Source organism: Acipenser ruthenus, chromosome 4, assembly GCF_902713425.1.
Source record: "Acipenser ruthenus chromosome 4, fAciRut3.2 maternal haplotype, whole genome shotgun sequence".
Lineage (NCBI taxonomy): Eukaryota > Metazoa > Chordata > Actinopteri > Acipenseriformes > Acipenseridae > Acipenser > Acipenser ruthenus.
Genome location: NC_081192.1, coordinates 778,162 through 800,828, shown reverse-complemented (window position 1 = coordinate 800,828; position 22,667 = coordinate 778,162). Strand labels below are relative to the sequence as shown.

Genomic DNA, 22,667 nt, shown 5'->3' with positions numbered 1-22,667 from the left:
TACAGATGGCAAATGTCACAAGGTGGAATAGCCTCCCTGCTGCCAAGAGCTGCTGACATGGCTTCATCTCCTCCACTAAGAGAACACACCAAACTTCTCTACATGACCTCCCGTTCTGCTGAAGTGGGCAGCAGTAACACCAACACATTTGCACATGTTGACATCTCGAACTACCTGAGCAAACCCTGTCTGCCAGAAGACTCTGATCCTCTGGCATATTGGAAACTAACAGATTTCCCCTATTTATCCCTGCAAGCATCTCACCATACCTGCCTCATCTGCACCTGTAGAAAGACTTTTTATTGTTGCTGGCAAAATTTTCAGGCCTGAACGATGCAACTTAAGTGACGCAAAATTTGAAGAGCTAATGATGATCAGATGCAACAGATTTGATAAGTGATGGCTATCCTCGTCCTTCCTTCCTGATGTGATAAGTGACATTATATATGACAAAATACATTGTGTGTGATGTTGTTGATACAAAATTAGGAAATGGCATGGATTGTGAGAAAGTGGACTGTGTTCACCAATCGATTGGTGACTGGTTAAGGACAGTTTTTTTTTTTTTTTTTTTTTAAACTACTCACAAAACTCACTGAAGCTTTAAAATGCAAAATTACATCTTCCATTCACTTTAGTATCTCAAAATCTCACCACGTGGCTTTGTATTTTGTCATTTTAAAGCTTCTGTGAGTTTTGTTAGTGGTTTTAAAAAAAAAAAACTGTCCTTAACCAGTCCTGTCCTGAAATCGCTTGGTGAATACGACCCACTATTTTGAATTGACCACATTGATTTAATATAATTGCAATTGGAATTTGAGATAAAAGAATTTGAATTGGGGAAACAACATTGCATTGGAATTGGAATTGCTGCATTTGAAGAGGTAAGTGAATTAGCGAATTGACCCCAACTCTGTATTTTAGACATAACAAGCAAACAAAAGCAACTGGTTGATCTAAGACAAGCTTCAGCCAAGTAAGACAAATTGAATATTGGATTTGATCCTGCTTTTATTTATTTTTCTTAAAGAATATGTGTCTTTTCGATGTGTTTTTTGCACATTTCAACCATGCAGAGAAGAGTGATTACTGATGCAGCACTTGAATCTCTTAGCTCACTGTCATCTACCTCTAATTTTAGGTGTTCAACATGAAGCCGCTGCAGATAGTGCTTCCGTCCAGAGAAGATCTTGATAGCCCGGTTGTTGATTTGGATCTGCATCTTCCGTTCTTGTGTTTCAAACCCAAGCAGGTTCTGCAGGTTTGTTTGCCTATTTCTTTCTTTTATTTATTTTTTGCGTTACAATTCATAATTAGTTTTCACTCAACAAAAATAAGATATTTAGTGCAATATCTGATTATCTGTTTATTTGTAGATGTATCTACAACTTGTAATAAATATAGTTTTGTAATTGTAATATAAAAAGATATTGCTCACATTCACCATGATTAAGGCTGTATAGTTATTCCGGATTTCACAATTTCCGTTAAATGTACCCATTGCGGGGTAATAGGTAGTTCCCAGTGAAAATTCCCATTTCTGAAAGAATAGTGTAAATATACCAATTCTTTTATCACTTAATCACTATCTGTTACACTGCATTTAGGAACCTGGCAGCCGGTTTAGTGTCTGGTAAATGATTGAACACACTGCATAGAGCTGCACAATTCTTCTATTGTCTTCAATGAAAAAGACAGCAGTTGCATCAAAGATCGGAAATATTTCTGCTAAAGATCGCTCTGTCCAGTACAAGAAGGGGACATTTAACCTATCTGTTGTTTTTTTACATTTATCAATGTTTTTATTTTGTTTGATCATTCATTGGTGACTAAAATATAATGTCTTTAAATAGTGGACATAAAAAATAATTCTACAATTTAGCATTTACTGTTTTCATGAAAGCATTTAAATATTTGGAAACATTGGTTGTGTAATAACTCTAGTGAAAATGATCGATTTTGAATGTGACGATGCTGTTTTGTTCAGCTTTAATAAATATTATTTTTAATTGTGAAATATACCGAAATGCCTATTTTTAGACCATTTTTACTGTGGGCACATGAGTCACACCTCACACATTTCTGGAGAAGTGCTTATCCAGTTGTCTGGATGAATTATGCAGTGCCTTACAGCCTGAAACTCTTTATCATCGTTCGATTCCTGTCCTTGATTTTACTAGACTAATGGTACATGTGTTTTTTGTATTCTGTTAACAGATAATGACGTGCATTCTAACAGAGCAGAGAATTGTCTTGTTTTCTTCTGACTGGGCTTTGCTCACGCTGATTGCAGAGAGCCTTGTATTGTTTATTCATCCACTTCAATGGCAACACACCTTTGTGCCGATTCTGTCCAGGCAGATGCTGGATTTTGTAATGGCTCCTACATCGTTTCTCATGGGGTGCCATGTTAATCATTTTGATGAAGTTGCTGCGGTAAAGTTTATTTTATTTATTTTAATGCTGAATTTCTAATATGTTGTATGGTGATAGATTATTGTTTGAAAGCTGTACAGCTAATGAAAGATTATTGTAAATGAAAGATTACTTGCTTTTGGTGTAATGGTATATTTTTGCTTTATAATTCCAGCTAGATCGTGATTCCTTTGCTTTGCATTATTTTGATCTTTATGTCTGTATCTTTTTCGAATGGTATTTTAGGAGACGGATGACCTAATTTTGATAAATATTGATAATGGATCAATATCATCCTCCTCTTCCCGGGAGCTCGATATTCCTGATGTCCCTTTAGGTGCTGCCGAATGTTTCATGAGCAGGTAGGAAAATGTTCTGTATGCTTTTAAAATCAAATTGAGAACACTTGCAGAATACACAATTGCAATGAAATATAGTGAAAACCTCTTTGTTATCAGGTTTGTAAACCTTCATTTTGATCACACAAAGCGGTTGATTTGAATAAAGTGGTGTGTTTTGTAAATCTCAAATTTGGTGTTCATACAGTGGGCGCCACTGTATCCGGACACCTCGGGAGATATGAAAATATCCTGATTAAGTGGCTGTCCCAATTAAATGAGAGGCATTTGACAGGACCTTGGTCACACTTATTTCTATTCATAATTTACAGCATGTGCAAGAGAGTGAAATCACATCACATTAGGAATAAATGTTAAATACATCATTTAAAATACGGCAATTGTTTTTATTTTTTTTATTCCTAAACAAAATGAATAGGTTTTTTTTATTTCTAAATTAAATGAAAATAATGAAATCGCATCTTATTGCAAGTTGATACGCTAACTTTCTTTGCCACACCAGCCTGAGAAACCCCAAGACTCCAGCTCCTTTAAGAGTTCAATGTGGTTTACGCAAGTCACTGCGTAGTCACGTACTCGCTGTGCTACGCAAATGTGTCTTGCTCTGAAAAGCGATCTCTGTTCATCATTTGAAAATACTGTATCCCAATTAAATGACATAAATAGCATTGGGAAGAACCGTCTCCCAGAGTTGTATCTCATTTAGCAGAAATCCTGACTATCAGTATCCCCATTAAGCAGCACCGACTGTAATGGGAGCTTCAATGCAACTTAACTATAGAGGCGCTAACATGCCTCTGTAATCGGACATGCCACAAATGTGAAGCATGTAGCAGCAGGTTTTTCAGTGAAGTGACACGTATTGGCATGCCCAGTCTGCCGGCCTGTCCCCAGTTAGGTACTCGTGAGACAGGCGTTGGAGACTCATGCACACTGTGAGGCCTGCACAGCAGGTGCAGTGGAATGGCATTCCTCATTCTGTAGTGGGATCCAGGGCATGTAAGGGTTCTGCAATGCCAGCCAAAGGGAGGCACACCCAGCACTGTCTGCAGGTGTGGCTTTCCAGAAACACCATTGTGTCTTCATCACTGTTGCAGTTAATACAGTGAAACTCAGAGCTGCAGTTGAGTGACAAAATGTGTAGCTCGTCTTTTGTTCCTATATGACAAAATAGTGGTGGCCAATTGATTTTATAGTTTTTAAATATATGGTCTGCTATGTTAAACTGTAGGGTTTTGGATGGTATATGTGCTGCTTTATCGAGACGCCTCAGGAGATGTCAAAATATCCTAAGTAAGAGGCTGTCCCAACATGTATTGTGAAAAAGTGGGGTAAGCTTGCCATTTTCGGGACCTTTAACACTCCGTCTTCTTGTAAGTAAGTTTATTTACAGAGCGCCTTTCATACAACAGTATCTCAAGTGCTTTACAAGTCAATACAATTTCCTTTTTGTCTTAATCTTTGGGGGAGACAGAATCAGCTGACCTTAAAGCACGTCTAGGTACATACAGGGACAACAGCTCTTTAGATAATCAGGTGTCAGGCCATGAAGAGTTTATAATATTATAAGTAGGATCTTATAATCAGGCCGTGTAGAGAAGCCAGTACGAGAGTTATGCGGTCACTTCTCTTTTTTTTTTTTTTTTTTTTTTTTACTGCGCACCCGTACCGCTGCATTTTGAACAAGCTGTAACCATGAAAAGGAAAATACTTGAACACAAATATTGCAATATGGTACTTTTTCACAGGTCTCCCTCGCTACAGATCTCTCTCTCTCTCTCGCTCTCTACCGGCCTAAGCATTCACGTAGACCAAGTACCAGCAGGTGTTTCTAATTAAATTAGAGCCAGGTGTAATTCATCCTGACTCACTCCTGTGGCATTCTGGGGGATATAGTCCTGAACCTCAAGGACTCAATTGGTTTGATTATGGTTTGCATATAGGCTCAAAGCAGTTTATTAAGCGGAAACAATTTATGTGAAAACAAAAGTGTTATCTGTCCCGAGGCCACAGCTACACTCTGAGTTATGAAAAGCCAGCCACTCTAACATGGGTGTATTTGGGGCTACATGCCAAGCTAAAGAGCTACAAGGTCAGGGAAATACATAGGCAAACATGCTCTAGTTGTTCAGTTCTGGTCACCTCGCTACAAAAAGGATATTGGTGCTCTAGAAAGAGTGCAAAGAAGAGAGACCAGAATTATTCCGGGTTTAAAAGGCATGTCATATGCAAACAGGCTAAAATAATTTAATCTATTCAGTTTTGAACAAAGAAGACTACGCGGTGATCTGATTTCAAGCATTCAAAATTCTAAAAGGTATTGACAATGTTGACCCAGGGGACTTTTTTGACCTGAAAAATGAAACAAGGACCAGGGGTCACAAATGGAGATTAGATAAAGGGGCATTCAGAACAGAAAATAGGAGACACTTTTTTACACAGAGAATTGTGAGGGTCTGGAACCAACTCCCCCGTAATGTTGTTGAAGCTGATACCCTGGGATCCTTCAAGAAGCTGCTTGATGAGATTCTGGGATCAATAAGCTACTAACAACCAAATGAGCAAGATGGGGCCGAATGGCCTCCTCTCGTTTGTAAACTTTCTTATGTTCTTATACAATACCCACAGATGTATTCATTTTGTATAACACACTATTGCTAACCCATTGATACAAATAACATTACCATTAATTTCCCTACATTCATTTTAGACACATTCGGTGCTACAGGAAATCATTCAAATTCCATATTGTTTACAAAAAAAAAATGTCCAGAGTAGGTGACAATATTATCGCATTTCAGGCATTGGATCCTGAGCAGAACAGCAGTTTTCAATGGTCCCGTTGTCTGAATCGCCATCAGAATCAGCCTGCAAGAAATCAAGTGCAGTATTAATTCTTTTGATCACATCTGATTTCACTCGGACCACAATGGGGCCTTCTCTCCTTGACTTTTTTTTTCACCTGGGAATGCATACTCTTATGTTGAGGCTTGTACCAGATAAAGAACACCCCCTGCTTAACTCAATTAGCTGTGCCACCATATAGGCTATTGAAAAAGAAAACTCAAGTTACTATCTTTTTACTTTCTTTGTTATAGCAGCTGTGCTTGCTGTTTTTAATTGTGAACATATTAATCCAATTTAAGAAGGCATCTATTTTTTTTTGTAGCCCCCACCCTCCTTTCTGGAGGACAGAATATAAAATATTTGTTTGCAACCACTAGGTGGTACCCATAAATGTATTAAAAAATGTTTTGCATCTAAATCCAACTCACTGATATCAAGACAGGCGTTCTTGTCCTTGAAATTTCACAAAAGAAAAAAAAAACTTTAAAAAGAAAAAAAAAAACTAAACTTCTCTTTCCTTTTGGCAAGATGCCCAGAGCACAAAAAAATGAAATGTGAAAAGAAAAGTTACAAGTGTTCAAAAGTTCATATTTCACATACAGAAATAAAAGTACTCCCTATCACAGCAAGTCAGGATTTATTCTAGAAATAGTCCAGTAAAAAAAATAGTGTGTCAAGAGTGCGAGAAACAGGTTTAGAAATAAAAACGCTCCTTATCCCGGGAAAAAACCTAAATGCATAGAGCCATGAGAATTACCAGTTTAACAATAGAGACAAAAGCAAAAAAAATAAAAATGTTTGTTTCAAATTTATTTCAATTGTAGTCGACTTTAACCATTAAAATAACCACATTTGCAATATAAATGTAATAGGTTTAATTAATGTTATGAACATATTGCCACAACACAACAATACTTGTACATAGAGTTTAACAATGTAATCTTTTTGCTCTCTAAGTTATCCGTTAGCATTGTCAGTTTTAAAACCACACGGTCTCACTTTCTTTTTTTTCCCCCAGCGCTTGCCGCTGGCTCCATCCATTTCTGCCTGTAAAACAGTCCAGCAAAAGCTAATGTTTCATATAGAAGTAAAAGTACTGCCTATTCTTGCTGCAATTAATAACAGCTTGTAATTTAGCAGACTAAATAAAAAGACAGTGGAAAGTTGTCTTCATTTTGTTACGCATTACTATCCTGCCATTAGTTCAGTGTCCTGTGCTGTACTTCCACAAGAAGATTTTCATACCCTATATTCACAGACAACAAACACTAACCAACGGACTGGCTGGTACCAGCACTACAATCCACCAAGCCTGCAGCCCTGTACTGCACTGCCAACCCCGCACACCAACACCCCCATTTCATTTAAGGTCTTATTTATGGTTCAATTATCACTTTAATCTAGTTATCGTCACCTCGCCTATTTATGCTGATACTGAAAAAGCTCTGTAAAACATTAATTGTGATAAACATAAAACATATTGTATCCTAATGTGCCAAGGGATGTGAGACCAACGTTTATATTAAGAACCAGATCATACGTACTTGTAGCTGTGATACTGCTTGCACTGTCTCAACTGATGCACCCACTCGCTGTGACTCTGCAGTCTGTTACTGCAGAGTTGAAATCTTTGTAGATCATTCTAGCTCTAGATCGATTGTGTAACCTTGTTCCCATAACATCCATGCCTGAAATGTTACCTTCCTCATTTTTCAATCCGCAATTCATATTGTAACAGATGCTAATGTGCAATTTAAAACTTGCTACTAATTTATGCAACAACCCCAGAATAAAACCACGTCTGGCTTCACTCCTGATCATTACAGAATTACCAGTATACTTCGATAACACATTTACATTTCTTTAAATCGTTTTTAAACAGACTTACATTTACACGCATGTAATGTGCACTCTCCTCCTCTGAAGGAAAGCCGTAATTACTTCAATGCAGATAATAGCAAACATAGTGGCACTCAAATGATGCAGCATCCCTTTTTGTTTGTTCTATTTCCTTCTCTTTTGCAACACAAACTGCTCTCAACTGCAACTGAGTTGCATTCAGTGCGCTTTCTTGTACATTTCTCTTAATTTCACCAAAGCCCTTTTACTGACTCTCAAGTGTTATTTTCGTTCTTTCAAATGCTTTGCATTCTTTCTGCACATTTCCAACTTTCCCTTCTACACCAAATAGACCGCCTGCAGACCACAGAACTTAAAAGCCAATCTTTCCTTTGTGGTGTTCTTTTTGTGCAGATCAAATTCAAACAATTCTGCCAGTTTCTTTTCTGGATCAGTTTCTTTAACCAAATCTCCTAACATGAATTCACAAAAATTACCGTGCTATGCAACATATTCCTCTATGAAGTTCTCCATTTCTGCAACCCTCATCTAATGCAAAAGCGTGGCCACACCCTTGCCTCTAATCCAAGTTACAAAAAGTTTTTTTTTTATGTATTGTTCTAAATCTATTCTAAGGAAACAAAAAGCATATACCTTTCTTTCTGTTTTTATGAGCTGTTTGGCACATTTAATTTACTCTTTTGTATGTGCCTAAATTGGAACTTAACATCTGATTGTTCCTTATCAACCTAATGTGAACTGTGAATTTAAAGGCTTATCCTAATGCCCCTTATCGTGACTTACATACGGGGCAGTAAAAAAACAAAGGCAAAACAGGTCTAACAAATTCTCTTATACAGTCACTTTCACTTGCAAAGAGCTTACATTAAACACAGGAAACTCACACAATGTTTACAGACAGTTACAATGATTTCTCACTTCCTTCATCATTTAAATGGGAAGCATAAGTAACAGATTGTTAATGAAAAGGAACAAAGGCTGATGAAACAATAAGAGCTTGTGCAATTTAACTGGAACAATGTGTACACTGCCCCACACAAGGTGCGTGGTTATCAGAAAAAGCCTACGTGTTCCAATAGTGTGTTTCAGTTGGTTTGATTATGGTTTGTATATAGGCTCAAAACAGTTTATCTATTTATTTATTTATTTATTTATTTATTTCTTTATTTATTTTAATTTAGTCGTTGCCAATTATTTTTATTATTTTCTCCCAATTTGGAATGGCCAATTATTTAAGCTCAGCTCACCGCTACCCTCCCCCCGCGCTGACTCAGGAGTGGCGAAGACGAACACACGCTGTCCTCCGAAGCGTTCGCTGTCAGCCGACCGCTTTTTTTTCACACTGCGGACTCGCCATGCAGCCACCCAAGAGCTACAGCGTCGGAGGACAGCGCAGCTCTCTGGCAGCTTACAGGCAAGCCCGCAGGCGCCCGGCCAGACTACAGGTCGCTGGTGCGCGGTGAGCCGAGGACACCCTGGCCGACCTAAACCCTCCCCCCCCTGTATTGTGCGAATACAAAAGTGTTATCTGTCCCAAGACCACCGCTGCACTCTTGAGTTATGAAAATGAAAATCACTCCAACATGGGTGTATTCCGGGCCACATGCCTAGCTAAAGAGCTTCAAGGGAAATACATAGGCAAAAATCCTTATAAACACATTATATATATATATATAAAATATATAGTTTGAGCATTATGAACCTAAAGTGTGCAAGCCAATGATAGCTGCCTTTTTAAGTTACATTTTAATATTATAAATAAACACATTTACTGGTTTTTTTAAATGTATTTATTTATTTTTTCCGCCTTACAAACACAGGCTTAAAGGTGTCCAAATGCACTACGACTTGAAGCTCTCTCGCCTGGGCTCCAGTACAGAGCTGAATGATTTACGAATGCAAAGGAGACAGTGGCAGCAAAGGCTGAACTGGCAAATACAGCAGATTACCTTGGAATTAATTGTCAGTATCTTCAGGTAGGTGCTGTAATAGAAATTTTCACATCATTTTTTAATACAGTATTAGAATTTCTAAAACTGAGGGTCATACACCTGTGATCAGAATTTAGATCAAACTGTACAGTGCTATTAAAGTTATAGCTACACACATTACAAATAATGTTGAATTATTTAAAGTTCTACTATATACAAGTGGATGTATGTGCCGTTTTCTAAGATATTAAACCGTTTGTGCTGTGCTTGAATCTTTGAATACCAGTGATCTAAAATATCTTATTGCTGCTCACCTCCCCTACTTTCCCTTCACACTTATTTCTAGGCTGCCTCCATATGCGTTTAATTATAAAAATCTGTTTTGTAAGGATCGAAAATGGGTACTTTTAGAGTTGACAAGTCTTCAGCTGATACAAATTCATCATCCTCCGTACAGCAGTTTACATGCAGTCCTCTCATATATGTACTTGTTTGTTTTTAGTTCCTGTTTTATGGACCTGGCAGTCTCTGACACCTGTTATTTATTACCTGACAGCTTAACACTGTGTTCCTTTTCCATGAAAAGGTGCAGCAACTTCAACATCCCTGTATAGCTCCTAGTGCTACAAGTGTTTTCAATAGTGTGTATATATATATATATATATATATATATATATATAATATATAAGTTGAGCGTCGCATCACATCTTTTCTTTATTTAGGGAAGTCAACGATCATCTCAATTATAGAGTTTTTAACAGTGAAGAATTTCAGAAGTCCAGAGACCCAGCAGATCAACCTTTTTACAAGAAGGTAATTTACTGTACTAATTATGCTTATTGGATTCAGGGGACGTGTATATACCACTTGCCCCACTGTACACTCTACAGTGTTTACATAAAAAAGGGCTATTTTACCGTTGCTGTATCACAATATATTTGTAAACATAATCCCAAATATTAGAATTTCTGATACAAGCATATAATGCTCCCTCCTACTGGGTTTCTGTTCCCACAATACACCACTCATTTCTAGCAGGGCACTACCTTGTTGAAGGAGGAATATGATCTGGATACACTACGATCATTCAAGAAAAAATTGAAAAATTCTACACTCCCGAGTAAAAGTTGAGAAACATACTTTATTGCCCATTTGATTTCAAAATAATGGGGATTATGTTGAAAAATGTATTGACATGGACAACATGGGATACAGCGAAGGTAAAATCATGCATTTATTTTATTATTATTATTTTTTTATGTGGAATCGGCAATTTTACCCCTGATTTTTCTCCCAATTTGGAATGGCCAATTATTCAACCCCGCTCACCGCAGCAACCCCCGCACTAACTCGGGAGAGATGAAGATGAGCACTTGCGTCCTCCGAAACGTGTGTCGTCAGCCATCCGCTTTTTTTCACGCTGCAAGCCCACCGTGAAGCCATTACAGAGCTACAGCATTGGAGGACCACACAGCTCTGAATTGCACACAGGCAGGCCAAGCTATAGGGCACATCCTGCACTCGGAGTGGGCGGAGTGCCTTTACTGGATGCGCTACTCGGAAGCCCCATAGTAAAGATTCTTAATCTCCGTGAACCCCCCTTTTATTTTAAGAATGTGGCTATACATACATATACTTCACTGTAACGAACCCCCATGGGACCTGGAGAAATGTTTGTAATATCAGGGTTTGGCATTTTTCTGTATCAGAATAATGACAAATTTGAATTGAACATCAGTATATAGTACTTTTATGAAGATTCCTTCACATTGATAAACATTTAAACTGTGTTGTGACAGTCACATATGTGGGTAAACACACTGCAAGACGGAGAGAAACGTCGGCACAGGCGCGCAAGATTTATTAACCACAAAACAGAAAGTAACCAAACAGGTCATGTGACGCTACCAACGATGGTAATGCACAGAGGACACATACAGAAGACAGACAGACAGGCAGCAAGTCTCAATTGAGCGCCCGTCTGTAAACAATCATTTGCTCAAACAAAACAACTCCAAAAAGCACACAAAACAAACCCGTTTCCACATATAAATTACACCAACACTAATTTCCCCCTGTGCAGGGCGATCGCCCTGCTACAGGTATGTTTAAAAGAAAACAGTAAAGAAATGAAAAAGGAAAGAATGTACACTTACATGCTGAATACAGTGATTACATGTCCTTTCTCTTGAAAAAACTATCCAGCGTAGATGGCTCCTCATGCTTGTTGCCTGGTTGCAGTTTGTATGAAGATGACGGACAGGCAGTGATTGGATTCGTCATGCATGATTCGTACTACAATAGGTCATCTTTGAATTAGTCAACCATGGCCTTTGTTTTCACTGAGAGAATAACACCCTTGACACTGGAGAAAGTTCAGTGTCAGTCAGTACTGAGATTGTTGTATCTGGGTCGATCCTGTACGTGATCTTTCTAATAGGGCTAATTTGCATTGAAAAAAATTGGTTCTTGCTATTGGGATCGTTAAAAACAAGTGTTCGTTATAAGAAAGGTTCGTTATAGTGAAGTTAGCCTGTGTGTGTGTGTGTGTGTGTGTGTGTGTGTGTGTGTCCATATATATATGTAGATAGATATATATATATATATATATGACAGAGAGAGAGAGAGACAGAGAGAGAATGAATAATAGATGGGCTTCAGTGAGTTACAGGAAAATTATTCCATCTAGGGTTTCTGTGACGTCATAAATTACGCGACCGAAGGTTGAGTAGTTTATAAACTATCACAGACAAAGTTCAAATATAATAATAATAAAAAAGTGCAACTGTTTTTGATTTAAAGGGTTCTCTACAGAGATACTACAAATTATGAAACCAAAGCTGCCTTTGCATTCCCAAAGAGCTTCAGTGTGAATGCTTCAGGTTTTTATATTCGGAAGGGTGAAACGGAGGGCTGACCATCTGGTCACAAGTCATGCTCTAGTGTTGGAATCAGGAGGTAGCTGTACATGTATAGCTGTCTTACTATCTACAAACCTAAAAATACAGTCTAATTTACTCCCATTTTTTAAAGGAGAAAAATCTATGTCAATGTCTCAAACTAAGAAAGAAAAAAAATATATAGCAGTAAATAACAAACTGGGTAATACAAAACAAAGAAACATGAAACAGGAGCAATTGTACCAAAGGGACTGCCTGCAGCAGAAACATTTAGAGGATCCCCTACTTTGTGTGTGTAAGGCAGAAATAAGTATATTTCTGTCTTACAATGAAAAAAAAAAACATAGAGTAACTAGTTATTTAAAAGTATAAGATTGTCAGTCTTGTAAAGTTAAGTCACAAGTAATGACCTTGTAACATTTTACATAAATTGCAGGTGCTGGAGACGCACATATTTCATTCGTTTCTTAAAGCACGACTAAACAGAAAGATGGACGCCTTCACTAGAATGGAGCTAAGCACACGATCTGAAGCACACCGGTAATTCTCACAGCATAGAGATGCCATTTCTCATTGTTATATGTATCACCAATCATGTATGTAGTTCAATAATACTTTGTTTTAGTTTAATAATACTTTGTTTTAAGCACATCTCTGGGAATTTTATTTCATTAATTGTCTCAAAAAAAAGTATTGACAGCACTCCCAAGATTTTTAGTCAGTCCCACTTTTTTAATGTCAACAATGAAACCCTGTCGTTCTCTTTTTCCCTCCTTTCAGGGTGAAACTTATGCTTGAATCCCCACGAAGACCCACCATGCAAGAGATGGCTCTGAAATACAGCAGCCCTGAGAATCGCTGCTTCAAAGGAATAAGTATGCCTGATCTTGCAGACCAGAGAATTCACGACTTTCCAGTCAGCAAGAGTTCACTGAAGAAACTGGAGTCAGAGACTGGTAATAACTTCAGTTCATCTACAAAGTTGTCGGTGCAGCCTTTGAAACATAGCTCAAGCTGCAGTATACCTACAGTATGCACCACATGTTGATCACCCTAATATTTTTTTTATATCTAGAGAACAGGAAACCCATGAGAATGCTGGAATCTAGGTCAGGGTAACTAACTTATTCACCAGTTACTGGTTGTGAATTTGATCTGTTTTTTATGGATATCTATGAGAGAAACTCAGCCAGAGTTCAGAGTAGTGGGGGAGGGATTCTTTTTTGTCTTGCACCCAGTCCTGGTTATTAGAACTACCTCACAAAAATGTTACACAAATCCGTCTGCTATCAAGTTGAGTCTCTACACTCGAACTCCAGTCCTCGAGGGCTGCAGGGTCTTCTGGTTTTCATTCCGTTAAGCTCTCAGTTAACATAATGATCTAGTTATTTGTTCAGTTGGAAATATTTCATATTTTTTCAAGGTCTTTTACAGTTGATTTAAAAAAAATGCACTTGATTCAAGGTACACTGCATATAAAACATACTGAGGCCTGGAGATAAGTGTTACATTTGTCCAATTAATCAAATAATTAGACCAATTAGGTAATTGAGAGCGGAACAAAAGCCATAAGACTCCACGGCCCTCCAGGAGTTTGACACCCCGGCTCTAAACTGTCTGTGGAAACAGCATTTTTTTATTTGATTATCAGAAACGCACTTACCAACAGTAATCGGTGCATCAACAACATTTTATTTTTCTAAATCAGGAACACACATTTTTTATCAGAAGATCCAAAAACTAAAAACACTGCTGTGCATAACAGTTATATAGAAAGGCACAACAGTTTAATTAACAACAGAAAAAAATATGCATGTTCCTGCACCAAATGTCCCTTTAAGACTTTAATAATAGTACAGTACGCACATAACTTCATAATCAATGTTTTAATGGAAACTGGCAACAGGAGACTTCAATGTAATCGAAGCTCTGGAAATTTAAGCACGGATGATCATTGATCAATGCTTCAATTTCTTGTTGCATCTTTAGAGCTATCCATCCTGTAAGAAGTCTGATCTGAGTGTTCAGGTAATTACCTAATTGATGCAGGAAAAGATCCCATTAACATTGGAAAGGTTTGGCTAGGATTTGACTGTAGGTGACGAGTAGACTCTTCTATTTGACTGTACATGACGAGTAGACTCTTCTATTTGACTGTACATGACAAGCACACTCTCTTGGATTTGACTGTACATGACGAGCAAACGCTCTTGGATTTGACTGTACATGACGAGCAGACACTGTTGGATTTGACTGTACATGACGAGTCGACTCTTCTATTTGACTGTACATGACGAGTAGACTCTTCTATTTGACTGTACATGACAAGCACACTCTCTTGGATTTGACTGTACATGACGAGCAGACTCTGTTAGATTTGACTGTACATGACGAGCAGACACTGGATTTGACTACATGACAAGCACACTCTCTTGGATTTGACTGTACATGACGAGCAGACTCTGTTAGATTTGACTGTACATGACGAGCAGACACTGGATTTGACTACATGACGAGCAAACGCTCTTGGATTTGACTGTACATGACGAGCAGACACTGTTGGATTTGACTGTACATGACGAGTCGACTCTTCTATTTGACTGTACATGACGAGCAGACACTGTTGGATTTGACTGTACATGACGAGTAGACTTCTATCTGACTGTACAGGACGAGCACACTCTTCTATTTGACTGTACATGACGAGTCGACTCTTCTATTTGACTGTACATGACGAGCAGACACTGTTGGATTTGACTGTACGTGACAAGTAGACTCTTCTATTTGACTGTATGTGACAAGTAGACTCTTCTGTTTGACTGTACATGACGAGCAGATCGCTATATTAAGAAATACAAAATTGCTATATTAAGAAACCTAAAATGGCAAACCTGAGTAGCCCAAACATTCGACATATTAAGGAAAAAATAGCTAATAAATTCAGGTTTGTATTAATGGATTAGATTTACATTAGCTGCAACAATGGATTTGGTTTTAATATAAATCCATGATTTATATGCATCTAACCCAAAGCGTGACTATTTTTTAATCGACAAAATGTGTTTATAAACTAGCAAAGCTTAACTTTTGTGGTAAAATGAAGAGGCTTGCGAACACGAAACATTATTTTACAACGTATTGTTACCTGTTAAGTCTACTAACTTCCCATATAACTTTTTTGACTTGCTGAACAAAGATTTAATTGATAACTGTGTAATAATAATATGCTGCAACATGTTTCCTATCACTTTCCCACATGAAGCAAACCTTCTCTCCTGTGTATGTGGATGAGTGTGGGTGGGTCATGCAAGTAGTTTCATTCAGTGAATGTCTCGCGGGACATTCAGTCTCGCGGCACATTCAGTCTCGCGGCACATTCAGTCTCGCGGCACATTCAGTTTCGCGGCACATTCAATCTCGGGACATTTCAGTCTCATGGCAGTCCGGTTGAGGGTGGGGTGGGGGTCCAAGGCGGCCGCCTCGCTCGCCTTGCCTTAAGGCCGGCCCTGTGTGTGTGTGCTACTTATTCTCTTACTTTCTTTGTTCTTGCAGCACTGAAGATTCCACGGAACCCTATCAAAAGCTTTAAGCTTCCAGACTTTCCTTCACCCTTAGTTTACCATCATGTCCAGAGCTATTACACAGAGTGCATTGTTCTGCTGAGCAAGGCTGTCTCCTCTGTTCCACCCGAGAGCTCAGCACTGCTCGCCAGGTACTACTACCTTCGAGGAGTCATGAACATGATGCTTGGGAAGCGCTTAGATGCTCTGTCTGACTTCCAGAATCTCTACAAGACTGACATAGGAATCTTTCCAGCTGACCTGGTGAAGAAGCTGGTGGATTCTCTGGCCCAGGAAGAGTGGCTTCAGGCAGAGAAACGGTCTGAGCTGAAACGCTTCATCAGTAAAGTGAAAAAAGACAATGAAACAGGCTTGGTGAAATCTGATGATCACGTCAAAAACTTTGCGCTCCCGAAAAAACACATGCAGCTGGAAGATTTTGTGAAGCAAATTCAGGAATCTGGCATTGTGAAGGATATTGGAACTATTCATAGATTGTTTGATGCTCTTACTGTAGGTAAGTGAAAAAAACATCAACTGGACATTTCCAAAAGGAAATTGTTCAAGTAAATAATGATGTGCTAAATCCAAAAGGGAAATTGCCAGCTGTGGAGGCTAAGCTATTGGAAAGGCACTGTACTTGAAGAAAGGGACAATGTTAGCATTAGGAAGGAAAAGTAGAAACATTACAGGGGTTCTGTATTTCCTTAATTCTGGAACGCTGATATAGAATTAGTAAAAACAAATTCTGGCAAATTGTGATAATTGAATTAAACATTTAAACATTGTGCAGTTGTCAGTTTGATAAGGCGTACACTAGGATTGCATCCATTTCCCTCAATATGGTGTGAGGATCATACAATAAATGAAGGGAACATTATAATTATTATTATTTATTTCTTAGCAGATGCCCTTTTCCAGGGCGACTTACAATTGTTACAAGATATCACATTATTTTTTACATACAATTACCCATTTATACAGTTGGGTTTTTACTGGAACAATCTAGGTAAAGTACCTTGCTCAAGGGTACAGCAGCAGTGTCCCCTACCAGGGATTGAACCCACGACCCTCCGGTCAAGAGTCCAAAGCCCTAACCACTACTCCACACTGCTGCCAATAGTCAGTTTGTTGTAAAACAGGCTCTAATTTGTATCCAGGGCTTTTGTTCTGGAGAATGGTATGCATTAAGAGTTTAGTTACTTTTTTCCTGATACTTGTTATCTTTCATCTTTTTTTTTATGCTTTCGGGCTACATACCAGGGTCATGCTAAGTAATGCATTCTCCACTTACTGCTTCATTTCTGAAAACATTGGGCCTTCTGTTTGCTATCAGCAGATGTCGGTCTATTGGGTGCTTATTGCAAACTCTTATTCAGCTGACATTTGCTGCATAGTACACTATCTCTCGTTACCACAATCTATGTTTACTGCAACACTGTACTGCAAATCAATCAAACTTTTAATACATTCATAATCATAGTAATCTAATAATAGATGCATCAAGTAATTACCCTAATCTCACTGTCCCTTAATCCGCTTCATTAGAATCATTTAAGAGTGACTTTGGTGGGCAAGGTCTGGATACAGCAGTCAGGGTGGCTCCTTCGCAATCTGTATTTTACGTTGACTCTCATCTGGATGGTAAGCATAGATGGCTAAAAGCTTTGCAAGTCTTGTATGCAGCAATGTCATGGGAAGGGGAAGGGGTAGCTTGAATAATGGCTTTGGGCTTCTAGTTGTATCTTTCACCCTACAGTATGTGTTGGACTTCAACTCCCAAGTTCAGTTTCTTTTTGCTTTGTTCCTTTTAACATGCTGTAGGGGGTGATTTTAGATTTGAGAATCTAGACCCATATGTACAGGGGTGACCATGTGTCCTTGTATTGATTCATTGTAACCTTTACTTACCTTTTTATGAGGTTTATAATCATTGATAATAGTATTGATTTGTCGAAGGGAGGCAACTAGGACTTTACAGTCGCAGATAATGGCAGGTAAATCCAGATGCAGGAATTTTTTTTTTTCAATAGTATTCAAATCACGACGACTAAACATCGTAAAGCGGTTACGGGAAATGTGAGAAGACATTTGAAGCTGCTTACACTGACTCTGCACTTGCCCTTTTATTTCAGTTAGGTTCAATATTAGGTTTTTTTGTCAGAAGCGCTGCAGATTTTGAGCTTGCTACATCACCGTTTTTGCTCAGTTAAAGTCGGTGTCAGTCGTTAGTGTTTACTGTACTGCAAAACTTTTGGGGTTTTGTTTAATTCTTTCAAATCCTTTTTGAATAATTGCATATACTGTATCAGTTTAGTAATAAAATATTGATATGAATAGTGCTGTTATATGGTTAAACAACAACAAAAAAACAAGCCGTGACAATGTTCTTTTAACTCTTGAGATGCTGAGAAATAACATGCTTGCTTAAGGTTGTATATATACAAATATCCAGCAAGGTTATGCTTTATTATTCTTAAAGATATACTCGCCTGTATGCAGTTTACTGGATTTTATAATTACTGCTGGACATCGCACAGAGTTTAATACAATCCCAGCACTGTCCAAAAATATCCCGAGTTAAGAGGATGGGTTTCATATGATTTCAAGTAAAAAAAATTAAATAAAAAACAAAACAAAAAAAACTGTAGGCTTTCTTTACAGTATATGATGTCCTTGTGTTTTGAATTTGAAAGCACCCTTGGTTTCCTTAACCCAAAATCATGTAACCCTGCCCCTTAGTCTTTCATCAGTTTCAATAATCTGTACATAAGGGTGCCTGGTGTTGAAAACATTGGTCAAATTGTAAAACATGAAATACATTCAGTTCCATTTTCTTTACAATCACTTGCCAATGCAAATCCAATATCATGTCTCCATGACTTGTGTATTTTATTGTGCATTTGTTGCTTCAGTGGGTATATGAGCTTTATAAGTGACACCTGTGATTTTTCATAAACACAATATTAGGTATTTTCTAATGTTATCCATAGCGATAGGTGTTCAACAAGCCCTTTGTTGAATACTCTTTATGAATGGGTGCCTCGTTTCTATCACTTACAAAAACTCGAGTTCATAAGTTGTGAACATTTTATCTTGTAAACACAGACAGTGCTATTTTTTTTGTATATCCTGACGCGAACTGGCAAATCAAACCTGAAAAATTCTAGCTACGTTCTGTATAAACAGACTGCATTAACTAGCAATTTCTCTAACCATGTTTTCATATCTCGGTTCAAGTTTGGACAGGTGGCAAAGCAATGCTGGTTTGAGGTTTTAATTAAACATGTTGAATCCTCAGGTCAACAGAAACAGATTGACCCTGAGACATTTAAAGTGTTCTACACGTTCTGGAAGGAGACCGAAGCAGAGGCGCAGGATGTCCATCTTCCTGCTGAAGTAATCGAGCACCTGGACAAGAACGAGAGCGTCTACAAGCTGTCCTGTTCTGTGAAGACCAACCACGGGGTGGGCAAGATAGCAATGACCCAGAGGAGACTCTTCCTACTCACAGAGGGGAGGCCCGGATACATTGAGATCACAGCATTCCGAGACATAGAGGTAGGGGGTCTGTCTGTCTGGAGAAATGTTATGTTTGTGGTCGTGAAGGGCTCATTGCAAAAAAATGTAAAAAATCTGCTGCTGAAAGTTATGTGGTTGAGAGTGATACGGCCAGCTAAGAAGTGGAGCCTTCGGTGGAAAATGTGTGGGTCTGAGAGTCTGATACACTGGGAACTACAGAAGCTGTGGTTGCGGGCCAAGGGGGTTTGGATAGAGAACAGGTACATGGTGGAGAAGTCAGGGAGGGAAGTGAGGGAGGGGACGAGCTCCAGGTCCGTGAACAGACAGGAATGGGAATTGTAATTTGGAGAAGTAGGAATCAATGAAGACGCAGCTTTTAAGTTCCCTAAAAGGAAACGAATAAGGAAAATCCAACACATCGATAGTCTTGCTAAACGCAGTATGATTTCGGGTAACATTGCGTGCTCTGAGGGAGCAGTAATGGAAGTGGAAGAATCAGTCCCAGGCTCTAGAGGAGAGTGCAGACAGTGACAGTGAGGAGGAAGGCAGTAATACAGACTCCTTGTGTAGTTATGATCTTTCAGCTAGCCAGCAGGCAAGAGGAGGTTATAGCGCTCAGAGAATCCCAAAGTTTTTAGAGTTTGTTAAGGATCGAAGAGGGATTATTTTCCCGATGTAACGTTGTTTTTAGGATCCGCTAATCAGGTGATGAGAGATGAGGCGGTGCTAGGACTTGAGAAAAAAGAAAAACGTCTGATTTAAAGTATTGGATCAGTAAAGTTTGTGTTTCCCTTAAAAAGAGTAACAATGATTAAGTCAAATAAAATACATTTATTTTCCTGATTTACTTGTTTCTTACTATTTGTGTAATTTAATTTTTCTCTTTATATAACATCGCCATGCATAATATTAAGTTGGGCATTTTAGATGTAAATGGTGGGAGGGATACAATAAAGAGGGCAACTTGCTTTGATTATTTTTTACAAAAGAAAATAAATGTAGCTTACCTTCAGGAGACACATACAATGTTAATCAGGTAGATTGGTTTGATGAATGGAAAGGGGAGGTTATTTTAAGCCATGGTACGAACTTTAGTGCAGGAGTTGCTGTGTTATTTGTGTTACTGTAACTGAAATGGTACAAGGAAGACTATTGTGAGTGAAGGCTTGTGTGGGACTGTGGCAATGTGCCCCGCCCCTGTGTGCATTTGTGTGTTATGTGTTGTATGTTGCGTGTGCTGTGTTAATGTTGGTGTATAGGCATTGGTACACGGGATATAAACGGGTCTGTGTTTCACGTGTGATTTAAAATGTATAATTGTATTTAGGCACGGGATTGCACATCACTTCATGTGCATTTAAAGTATATAATATGTGAGCACGAGGTTACACGTAATTAATTCACGTGCTGGGATTCAAGTGAATAATTAATTAGTAATTGAATCCCAGCACAACAGTATATATAGATGCACATTTGACTCACTCGGGGTTGGGTGTTCGGTGAGTGGAGAACGGGATTGGAGACGGAGGTAAAGTTAAAGTTAAAAAGAATAGATAAAATATCTGCTCACCGTGTTTGTCTGTCTAGTCCGTTTTTGTTTGTATTTTTATTTTGGCGTGAAGTGCTGTGTCCTGTGTTTTTGTATTCTCTTATTTTGTTTATTAAATGCTGAGCACAACCAAGTGCTCAGCTTCACCAACCTCACTGTCTCTGTCTGTTGTGTGTTACTTCCTGTTTCTGGTCTGACGCCACCCACTCCGGCCGTCTTTGTGACACGTGGTGTCATCGTGGGATAACAGTGCCTCCAAGCGTCAGACCAAAGCAGGAACCGCATTTTTTGGGGAAAAAAAAAATTAAAATTTGGATTACAAAAATATATATATATAAATAAATAAAATGGGATGGAAGGAGGATAAAGAGGTGAAGGACAGGGAGGAGAAGTGCCGCCTAAGGGCCAGACATCCACGGCGATTTAACAAGCCATCGCCGGGGTGCCTCCTCTGCGACCAGGATCATCTGTTCGCCAACTGTCCCTTCCGCTGCCCCTACCAAGAGGGAGAGGAGGAACTGGCCCAGGAGAAGGGGAAAGGAGAAGAGGGAGCCTGAGCGTCCACAGCCCAAGCGGGAGGAGCCCGAACGTCCTACGCCTGAGTGGGAGGAGCCCGAACGTCCTACGCCTGAGTGGGAGGAGCCCGAACGTCCTACGCCTGAGTGGGAGGAGCCCGAACGTCCTACGCCTAAGTGGGAGGAGCCCGAGCGTCCACAGCCCGAGTGGGGGGAGCCCGAGCGTCCACAGCCCAAGAGGGGGGAGTCGGTGCGTCCACAGCCCAAAAGGGAGGAGTCGGTGCGTCCACAGCCCGAAGAGAGGGAAGTCGGGGCTTCCACAGCCCTAGGACCCAAGCTGCCAGCAGAGGGAGAATGCCTGCTGGTTTCACCTCCACCAGCAGAGGAAGAATGCCTGCTGTCCCCATGTCCACCAGCAGAGGAAGAATGCCTGCTGTCCCCATGTCCACCAGCAGAGGGAGAATGCCTGCTGTCCCCATCTCCACCAGCAGAGGGAAAATGCCTGCTGTCCCCATCTCCACCAGCAGATGAAGAATGCCTGCTGGTTTCCCCTTCAGAGGCAGAGCCGCACCAGTCCCCTGCAAGAAAGGCAGAGCCGCACCAGTCCCCTGCAAGAGAGGCAGAGCAGCACCAGTCCCCTGCAAAAAAGGGGAGACTACACGCTGCTCCCACCTCCGTCGCCAGGAGATTACATGCTGCTCCCACCTTCGTCGCCAGGAGACTACATGCTGCTCCCACCTTCATCGGCAGGAGCAGAGCAGCCGGAGCTGCCTCTGCCTCCGCCACCTTCACCGGCAGGAGCAGAGCAGCAGGAGCTGCCTCTACCTCCGCCACCTTCACCGGCAGGAGCAGAGCAGCAGGAGCTGCCTCTGCCTCCGCCACCTCCACCAGCAGAGGGTGAATACCTGCTGGTTCCACCTTCATTGTTGTGGGAGGACTGCTTGCCCCTCCCACCTCCCACCAGCAGAGGGTGAATACCTGCTGGTTCCGACACCACCAGGAGCAGAGGAGCAGGAGCTGCCTCTGCCTCCGCCACCTTCACCGGCAGGAGCAGAGCAGTAGGAGCTGCCTCTGCCTCCGCCACCTTCACCGGCAGGAGCAGAGCAGCAGGAGCTGCCTCTGCCTCCGCCACCTTCACCGGCAGGAGCAGAGCAGCAGGAGCTGCCTCTGCCTCCGCCACCTCCACCAGCAGAGGGTGAATACCTGCTG

General features: G+C 39.9%; 1 protein-coding gene across 10 annotated transcripts in view; it reads left to right on the top strand.

Annotated features, from left to right (window-relative positions):
* Positions 1-22,667, top strand: part of LOC117400180 (DENN domain-containing protein 3-like) — a 61,305-nt gene that overhangs the window by 16,994 nt on the left and 21,644 nt on the right. For 9 of the 10 annotated variants that reach the window (XR_009326500.1, XR_009326503.1, XM_059021232.1 and 6 more), the window contains 10 exons: positions 1,142-1,261; positions 2,218-2,436; positions 2,662-2,777; positions 9,302-9,457; positions 10,135-10,225; positions 12,749-12,852; positions 13,093-13,268; positions 15,865-16,389; positions 17,421-17,516; positions 19,174-19,433. Coding sequence is in view for 8 of the 10 variants with exons in the window: in XM_059021232.1 (XP_058877215.1) it covers positions 1,142-1,261; positions 2,218-2,436; positions 2,662-2,777; positions 9,302-9,457; positions 10,135-10,225; positions 12,749-12,852; positions 13,093-13,268; positions 15,865-16,389; positions 17,421-17,516; positions 19,174-19,433 (1,863 nt within the window). In the remaining 2 variants the exon portion in view is untranslated. The remainder of the gene's footprint in view (positions 1-1,141; positions 1,262-2,217; positions 2,437-2,661; positions 2,778-9,301; positions 9,458-10,134; positions 10,226-12,748; positions 12,853-13,092; positions 13,269-15,864; positions 16,390-17,420; positions 17,517-19,173; positions 19,434-22,667) is intronic. The other variant, XM_033999674.3, reaches the window with a different exon arrangement.